Source organism: Homarus americanus, unplaced genomic scaffold (assembly GCF_018991925.1).
Source record: "Homarus americanus isolate GMGI-L3 unplaced genomic scaffold, GMGI_Hamer_2.0 scaffold1640, whole genome shotgun sequence".
NCBI classification, from domain to species: domain Eukaryota; kingdom Metazoa; phylum Arthropoda; class Malacostraca; order Decapoda; family Nephropidae; genus Homarus; species Homarus americanus.
This window is the reverse complement of record NW_024741924.1, coordinates 344,388-354,108: the sequence shown is the minus strand read 5'-3', so window position 1 is coordinate 354,108 and position 9,721 is coordinate 344,388. Positions and strand designations below refer to the sequence as shown.

At 40.3% G+C, this 9,721-nt stretch overlaps 1 protein-coding gene across 1 annotated transcript; it reads right to left on the bottom strand.

The window, feature by feature from the left end:
* Positions 1 to 3,756: 3,756 nt before the first annotated feature.
* Positions 3,757 to 9,467, bottom strand: LOC121876412 (carbohydrate sulfotransferase 1-like). Its single transcript, XM_042381496.1, has 6 exons — positions 9,161 to 9,467; positions 6,353 to 6,541; positions 6,019 to 6,177; positions 5,427 to 5,572; positions 4,880 to 5,032; positions 3,757 to 4,231 (listed from the first exon to the last, which is right to left on the bottom strand). Exons 1-6 carry the CDS (start codon positions 9,185 to 9,187, stop codon positions 4,090 to 4,092), a joined length of 816 nt encoding a protein of 271 aa, XP_042237430.1. The 5' UTR covers positions 9,188 to 9,467; the 3' UTR covers positions 3,757 to 4,089.
* Between the last annotated feature and the right edge of the window lie 254 nt (positions 9,468 to 9,721).

Here is a 9,721-nt window from a genome sequence, read left to right as displayed (position 1 = left end):
GATATGTGGAGGCCCCCAGATTGTGGAGGCCCCTGGATAGCTGCCCACTCCTGAATCCGGCCGTGGCTATAACACTTCTGATACAATAGCTTACCCGTAAACAAGTAAAGAGAGAACTGGAATCAAGGAGAATGGTTAAATATATTTCCAAGGGTAAATGTTATTAAATTTCGCCTTATTGCTTTACCTTCAGTAACTCGACTATAATTCAATTTATATTATGTATTCAATAGAAATAAGAATAAACCCGTGAACTAATTAAATAAAAGAATACGAGAGACATTTTGAAAAGTTTAAAATATTGAACATAATGAAGAGTTGCTTATTATACAGTAAGTTAAACTATATAAACGTATCCCCATCAAATTCTAAGTCGGTATTATTTAGTGATTGAAGTGATGTTATTTACATGCTTAAAAATTACACCAACTACACTGAGCCAATCCTAGATGCTTGATTTACTGTAACTTATTAGCTTAGTCGTGTTTCACTTTTGTTTCTTCTCTATTGTACATTACTAAACATAGTCTAGGAAACGTGTTATTTGGGACAGTATGAATATTTACAAAGAAGACAATAGTAGTGTTGATGTTTGATATGACCCTTCAGGAGATCCTTATCGTCAATTATCATTCTAAGTTACTTTGTTTTAATGAATGGTTACGGATCCATTTTATAATATCTCTTGTGATTATGAGTGGTCTTGAATTTAACTTATCAATTTACTGTACCAAAGAAAAAAAAGTGGAAAAAGCTTAACTTGATATTTATTAATTATTGTTCTGCGACTGTCAAGGAACATAAGAGTAATCTTAAATTTATATTATAGGTCATACATGCTTACACTCATCCCTACATCACTTGTTTGAATATATTTGATATTTTTTTTTTTTTAGTTTTCACATGAATGTATTTATATAGTTTGTTGGTTTGTTTAGCGAAGTCACCCATGGGGATATACGTTCTCTTACTTCAGTATTTAGGCGCAAACTAAACCATTTTCATCTGTTTACAATATCGCACACTTATATTTTATTTGATACTAGATTTCTGGTAGACTAGATGGAGTAGATACCATGGAAATAAGCAACACCAATATATCATCTAAATATCGATATTTAATTGATGTTACAAGTTAGAATAATGAATGTAAATACACTTTAGGTTAATGAATTAGTCGAAGCTAATTAAAAGACCAGTCGAATTTAATACCTAACCTAACCGTTCCTAAAATTATGGTTACGTTTATTTCTGAAATTTATATTGTTTTATAAAAGCGTTACCTTGGGAGGGCTTACCTATCTGGGGTCACCTGCTCGATTGGTACGTTTACGCTATACCCTGGGGACATGCAAGTAAAATCCAACTGTGACTCGTCGGGGTGTCAAAAATTGAAGCTAAAATTAAGAACGTTTTATTTAATATTTCTTCGCTGTTTAATTCTACACCTGGGAAGGACTTTCTTAAGATGGTAGCTGTATAATACCATTGACAAGAGACAAGGCTGTATTTGTTGTTGTTGTTGTTGGCTTCCTTTACTGACCGTGGACTGAATGGGGATACCGTACCGCCTTAAGTCGCCCAGTTGCCATTGTTAAATATTTTTTTGTTTTAACTCAGTTTCTCTAATTTAATTCCTGGTATAATTCTTTTTTTATTAACTCAACTTGCAGATTATTTTCTTAAACTCTTTATCACTAAACTTTGAACTAAATATAATATGCCACAAAAAAGACAATTGCCTGAAGTAATATTAAAAGTTAAGGGATTCATGTGAAAATTCATCGCTCAGGTTTTGCCAGGTCAGTCCAGCATATGTCTCGCTGTGATGACCCAAGCTGACCTCTGATGACCCTTACTGTCACGTGACCGATCATTTCCTAGTGTTGACGACTGTGGTCTCCCTCCCTCCCTCCCTTCCCATTTTCTGTCTATCTCTCTCTGTTATTGTCCTTCTGTCCTTTCCTCTACCTACCGCTGCCTTTTCTGTCCGTTTTCTCTATTTCTGTTTGTTAGCACCTCTGTATATCTCTTTGTTTGCTTTCTCTTCTGCCCCCGGTCTCTGCTGCCTGTCTGTCTTCCTGTCTATGTCTGTACTGTACGTCTGTCAGTCTCTGTTAATGAGATAAATTAGCTTTAACTATAACTCAACTAGATGAGGGAAAAATAATCGATCACATGAAAATTAGGCATCCCAGCTTATTTCACCGTAGGAGTAAGCACCCAAGCGCAAAATAACCTAACCTAACCTAACCTAACCTAACCAATCAAAGATACAAATGTCGTGTGTGTGTGTGTGTGTGTGTGTGTGTGTGTGTGTGTGTGTGTGTGTGTGTGTGTGTGTGTGTGTGTGTGTAATAATAATAATAATAATAATAATAATAATAATAATAATAATAATAATAATAATAATAATAAACGGTTTATTAATAGAGTTGCAGCCGGTGGCTGAAAATATACAGACTTACATTTGATTTAGACATAATGATATAATATGCATTGAATACATTTACAGGGCTGTACAGTACATAAATCAGGAGTTGTTTATTATTTTAACAATAGATGGGATGGTGCTGTTCTTATATCTATCGGTGCGGGCTCTTATGGGCTGAATTTTGTTGTAGTGGCGGACTGCGCGAGGTGGGTGGGGGGCTGCAGGTGGCAGGAGGTGGCGATGACGAGGGTGGTGTGTGTGTGTGTGTGTGTGTGTGTGTGTGTTTATCCTCGCAGCTTGTGAATGTGACCCAGCCAGAAAAAATCTGATTTGGATCACCTGAAGATTAGCCCCCAGCTTATTTCACCTGATGATTAAACAGCCTTAAGCCATCTGAGGGCCTAGGTTAGCATTAGGGTGATTAATCTTCAGGTGATCCAATTTTATTATACGCTTACATGCACATAACCTTACTCTAGGATAAATAAACGCAATTATATACATTTACACAGGTATAATCTTAGATGATTTCATTATTTAATTAAATATTTGCGCACACAAGATGCGTTGATACATTCATACCTGGGACTGAAATATATTTTACTCAATTTGTAAAATTGTTTTCTATTCAGTACTTGACCTTGGGTTCTGTGCTTAAAAACACAAGAACAAAACAATGAAGGACACTGCAGGAGGCCTATTGGTTCATACTAGGCAGCCCTGTTTACACCCAGCCGACATCTCTGGCCCATCACAACTGGCTCGAAAACAGGCAGTAAAGAGTGGCAATAAATGGAGTGCGTACATTCTGAATGGAAAAAGGTTCTCAGTGGAGTAGCACAAGGCTCTATCCTTGGGCCCACTTTCTTTGTGATCTACATAAACGTCACAGATGAAAATATATCGTCCCACATTGTCAAGTTTGCGAACGACTCGAAGATATTTGGGAAGTTAACAGGTCAAGACGATGTCGCTACAATGCAAAAAGAACTGCATGAACTATTCAAATGGTCTTGAGACTAGTAATTTCTCCTTTACTTTTCGAAATGCAATACCCTGCGCGTATAATGCAACAATCCTAATAACTATTCTATTAATATCACTTTCCTGGATACTGTCGATAAGGAGAAAGATCTTGGCGTTGTGAGTTAATGATGGTGCTTGATAATTTATTCTACTCATCCATAACTCTACTTTAAAACCATTGTTCTCCTAATTCCCGCATAAAACTAAATTTGTTTAATTTAAGACCATTTCTATGTTGTAGCTTCGATCATGTCACCCCCCCCCACTCCACGTCTTTCAGGAGAATGAAAATAAAGTCACGTTGATAATCTTTAATAATAACAATACTCAATATAAGATAATTTACAAGTGACGGTTCAAGATGTCATCGACTGCTGCTACTGTAAAACTGCAGCGTAAAGAGAACGTCATTACAGGTCTCGGTTGCTGCACTAAGTGTATGTATTCATGATATCAGTAAACAATTATATATGTGTCCGTCAGCGGTTACAAAGAAATATATATCCAAAGAAATATGTAAGTATACCTGAACACACATATGTGAATGACAGATATTGCCCGAGAATGAAACGTAAATAATTAAAGAGAGGCGGCAGAGGTCAGGCAGATGGGAGGGAGGAGGGAGTCGGTCAAGTTGGACGCAGAGGGTGGTAGTGGAGCCGCTGCATTACCTTGCCACACACGTGCTCAATATACTCCACTTCCCGGTTATCCATTTGGGACTTCCAGTGATCGTGCCGGTACTGGGAGTCTCGGTATGTGTTCAGATACCTGTATAATAACACATCACGTTATTGTTATTATACTTTTACTACTTTCACATAAGAATAAGAAAGTTTTATCGTTTTATCTAATGTAACAACTATGAGAAGGTGTTGAGTTAGTGAAGTCTATTTTTAATCTAATAATTAACGTGCAACCAAACAGTATTATCGTAAAACTAAACAGAATCATACATCATAGTTCACAAAACAATAACAAACACAAGCTTACTCTCGCTCTTACGTATTAGAACACCAACCAAAATATTTAATGATATACAAATGGCGTACAGTTCATCTTTACTGACATAGATATCAGTCTCTTTTTTTGCTTTACCGCTTCATACTTTACCAACCAAGATGGTTTGTTCACACTTACCTGAAATTAGTTCCTCCTAGTTTCTTTAGCTATTAGTTTACCCTGACATTGCTATTGCTCAGTGGTTTGTGGATTTTATACTATTTGTCTCTATTTTATGAATAATCGTTGATACTATTGTCTGTTGGTTTCTATATTCTGTTAGTTCATTATATGCATGGGATAAAGCATAGATTATCCAGAGACACACTATCCTTGTCTCATAGTACTCGAGGACAGGGCACCACACGAGTCTCAGTCAGAACCCTACACTGGTCTAGCGGGGCCCCGTGTACTCACTTCTGCCGCATAGATGGAATTTCTCCCAGGCCTGAATGTTTCTGCAGGTAGGTTAACACATTCGAGGTCATGTTAACGCCCATGAAGGTGAAGATGCGTCTGGTCTCCTCTGCAGGATATTCAACCAAGTCCTCGTAGCGAACTCGTAGATACCTGTACGAAAGACCCGCATATATTGTAAGACTTCTGTAGAATATCATGGTTGTTGTTTTGTCAGTTGTGGGATGAAATTATTATGTTACTACAATACAATGATGTGGTGTTCATTGTCACACATAGCTAATAGGGACAATTACCTAATAGGGATAACTTCTATGTAATTCTTTTTCGGTAAACTTCTGAGTGACCATAGAAGATCATGTAGATAATCTTAATATATATGAAGGAGTAGTTTCATAGAAAACTAAACCTAACCTAACCTAACCTAAAGAAATATCATGACTATATCAGCTTTATAAAAACATCATAAATTTATTCCCATCATCACCCTGGCCCCTTCATTATCGTATTTTTGCCCCTTTATTACTTAACTCCCATCACTAATCACCTGCTTGGGCCGAGGTCTTCAAGTAGAAGGTCGTTCTCGATGTTGGCACACTGGAGGGCGACGTTACGGTTGTTGTTACTCCAGAGTCGGCCTCCCTTCTTCACTGAATTGAGAATCCCACGCGGGTCACGCACCAGATGAACTACCTGTCCAATCAACCAACCCAGGTGAGTGAGTTAACGCCTAATAAGTCAGTAAGTAACAGAGACAAGTTACTGTATGTAGTAATGTAAGGTTGGAGAAATAGACAACTTTTTACCCTTTGTGTGTGAAGGAGAGAGACCACTAACACGAGATGAATAAAAAAAAAGATCTCTTAGAATTTCTTCATATTTCAGCTGTAAGAGTTAAAACAATACTGATGCTGTTTTAACGTTATAGAAATTTTATTTCCTACGCTCATAGACTCTCCTTGCTATTAAATCCCTATTTATGCTATTATTCTTTCTGCCTATTTTCAACCAGTTTCTATTCCTAGCTTTTCCATCCACCACCTTTATGTACACACCTGTTGTGGGAATACGACCGCTACTAGTGGGACAACACAGGTGAGACTTAAACACTAATTTTTAACACTTTAAGACTGACGGACCTTGATATCTGGCCTCCGGGTGATCCAGGGCTTAACGAAGTGCGCCCTGGCTCTAATTGACTTGAGGAGACGGAGGTGGGCGTCACGGCAGAAGTCTATCACGCCCTCCGGTTTCTTCCTGAAGTAGTAGAAGCCTTTTCTCCTCCAGGTGTTGATGACCTGAGAGAAGACAGCGTCAGGTTGGTAATATGAAGCTTCCGTTGTGTTTTATAGAGTTTATCTCAAGTCTTTAATAATGATGGGTTTTTATGTGATGTTTTGCTGTGGGTTTTATGTAACACCTGCCATCTTGGACAACGATCCCTTCTCTCTCTCCAGAACCATAGCCTCTTACCTCTGGCTGACAGTCCAACAGATCGCCCAGGACCTTGGCTGAATTTTCTTCCAATTTCGGGTCAACCCCAACACCTAAGATTTTCCTCCACGCAAATAAGGGTTCAAACACATACAGGGCTCCTTCACCTGACGTCAACAACTCTCCAGTGTAGGATGAACCTGCTCGCTGGTATGTCAACAACAGTACCTTGAAAGATGGAGGAGACTTTCAACTGTGTATAGGCGTCTGATCTCGAATTAGTAGCGTTAGACTGTAGAAGAATTAAGATTAAGAATGGGGCTCAATTACCCTGGCAGGTGAAACACTTTATAAAATAATTATTCTATTGGAGGAATACTTAAATAAATATTACATTGTTTGTTGTAGAAACTAAGATTTAATTAATGAACGGAAAATAATAATAACTCTGGCAGTTTAACCACTTGAATAAGAAACACAATAACAGTATCTATACGACGTAACAATGATATCAGTAGCAGTAGTAACAGTAGTGGGAGTAGTAGTAGTACTATTTCCATTTTCTATATTTACTTCCACCATTACTACTACTACTACTACTACTACTACTACTACTACTACTACTACTACTACTACTACTTTTTTTTTTTTTTTAAACGTGGCCTCCAGCCTCCCCCAATAGCCACACCTTCGCCACCATTTATTTACCTTAATATTAAATATCCTAATACATAAGCAACTATCCTATCTGTGTTAAATTAGTTGAGCCGCAGATCGATGCGGCATTCGGTGACTGTAGCCTCATAGTCGATATCTGCAGCAGTTGACGGAGTAGGGGCAGAAGCTCTCGTTCCCCTGAGGCAGAGCAAAGCCGACCGAAGGAGAGAGAAGGACAGTCGACATCTCATCCAGGCTGTGACATAACTTCTGGGCTGCTGCTTCTGTTCGGAGATCAGCTCCGCGAGTCTGGCGTAGAAACATCTTGCGCTTGGGCCCATCCCACCAGAGGTTGTGAACACTAGCGGAGTGAAGCTGCCTTGATCGACATTTTGAATTCTCTCCCCATATGCCCTTCTCTTGTCGTTCTCGTTCCTCCTATGTGCAGCATCGAGAGCTAGGTTACGGTGACAAACGGCCATGGGATCAAAAATCCTGATGTCGAAGAAGGCTCGCTGTCCCCGCGTCCAGAATCCTCGAGCACTGACGTCCACACGGGCTTCGTTAGATGTGTTTGAAGTCCTGTGTTGGAGGATCTCGCCATCCAGTGGAAGGAGGGTCGGTTCTACCATGACGTCCCGGCAGGTTTCCTTCAACATATTTGCTGTGAGATCCCTTACCTCGTCATGCCTCATGCATATGAAGCCCCCCTTCTTGCAAACCATGGCGTGATCGCCATCATAGGAATAGCCACACACGCATTGGGAGGGCAAACCATCTACTGGCCAACCGTACCTTAGAGCAATGGCATCTGTAAATTCTTGTTTGTTAAGGCTGAAACCATTTGCCCTTATCGGTAACGTAGTTAACCAGTTCGAGGCGCCCACCTCCTGCGCTATAGCTACTTTTTTTGTCAGATTTTCTGGAACCTGCAGCAATAGTTGCTGCAACATGTCATTTTGGCAGTGCTGCCGATCTGTTGTAATGGATCTACGGATCTTATTAACTTCGCTGGTGTCCACTTCCCCTGTTGCATTCTGGGCTATTATGTGGTCAGTGAGGGCTGCCGTGAGCTTAAGTGAATTTTGATGTTCAGAGTCAGCAATCTCCTCTGGATTAGTTAGTCCCATCCCTCCCAGTCTTGGTGGAAGTGCAAGAAGTGTTCTTTCTACTGGGGTTAAGTCGTGGTGTTTCACTAGTTTGGGAATGAACTTGACACTGATTGCTTCTTCCAAAGGGTGGAGGAGGGGTCGGATCTCAGGGATGGTACGCATCAGGTAGTTCCAACGATGCTTGACTCCATGTGTGAATGCTGCAAAGGCCGCATGTGGCTCTGTGTTAGCAATCTCCGATAGAGCATGGATTTCGCTAACCCACTCGTTCACCTTTCCCCCTACGTACTGGGTCTTGAAGTCCGTAGTGCCAATTACTGCGCCTAGATGTCTTTGGCCGTCCTTAGTTATTTTGACCTCACTTTCGCCGAAAACCTCCACAGCCCGATCATAATGATCTGGCTTCACGATGAGGAAGGATTTGCTGGCGTTTGGGTGGTACCCTATTTGTGGACCTCGCGATGTTACCAGGTCCCACCACTTTTTGATGTCCTCCACTTTTCCTGCTCCTGTGAGGTCATCAGCATATGCCACTTGTTTGACCCCAGTTGTTTCATACTTTATTTCTTGTTGGAGCACTGATAGGCCTATTGCATACATTGCCATTGCAACGGGGTCTCCCTGTGTTGTTCCCTCGGTCGACTACTACTACTACTACTACTACTACTACTACTACTACTACTACTACTACTACTACTACTACTACTACTACCCCCTCACACACACACACACACACACACCACAATTCACATCACCTCTAGCCCATCAACACTCATCATTCTTACCCCATTCTCCAACCTCACACTCACCCACCAACACCTAATACCTTCATTCGCACATTCTCCCCACCATCATATCTCGAGAAGCCACTGACCTCATCACCCACCTCACCTCCTACAGTAGCTTCACCTCTTCCTACAGTACGTACCTTCACCGCCTCCTATAGTACGGACCTTCACCGCCTCCTACAGTAGGTACCTTCACCACCTCCTACAGTAGATACCTTCACCGCCTCCTACAGTAGGTACCTTCACCACCTCCTACAGTAGGTACCTTCACCGTCTCCTACAGTGCATACCTTCACCACAGGCTTGTCTCTGAGCATCTCGTTGAGGGCGTAGTGACCATTGTAAACAAATTTATCGTGGTCAGCCTTTCCCTCAGCCTCACCTCGGTCAACTCTTGAAATATTATGCTCAACCAGTTCACCCTCAGGGCCCGCTCTTGAGTTGTTCTGAGAGTTTGATTTACTCTCATCTGGTTTATTGACTTCTACTCCACTTGGTTTAATTCCTGGTTTAATGGCATTAACTTCAAGTGGTATATTATCTGCCTGAGCTTGTATTTCAACATTTTTTAAACCAACTTCGGGTGGTTTAGTTTTGGTTTATTGTTTATTTGTTTTAGTTTGTTTAATATGATATTCCTGTTGTTATTATTTTCACCCAAATTTTCAGTGTTTTCAGGGATAGGGTTTCCATTTCTCTCTCTCTGTTCCGAATTATTCTTCTTCTCTGTGAGGTCGTTTTCTTTATTATGCTGTTGTTGTTGTGTGATTTTAGTTTGCGTCTTTCTTGTTTCATTCGGGTTTTGGTTCTCTTCTTTCCAAAGTAACTTCATTTTTATTTTTTCATTCCTC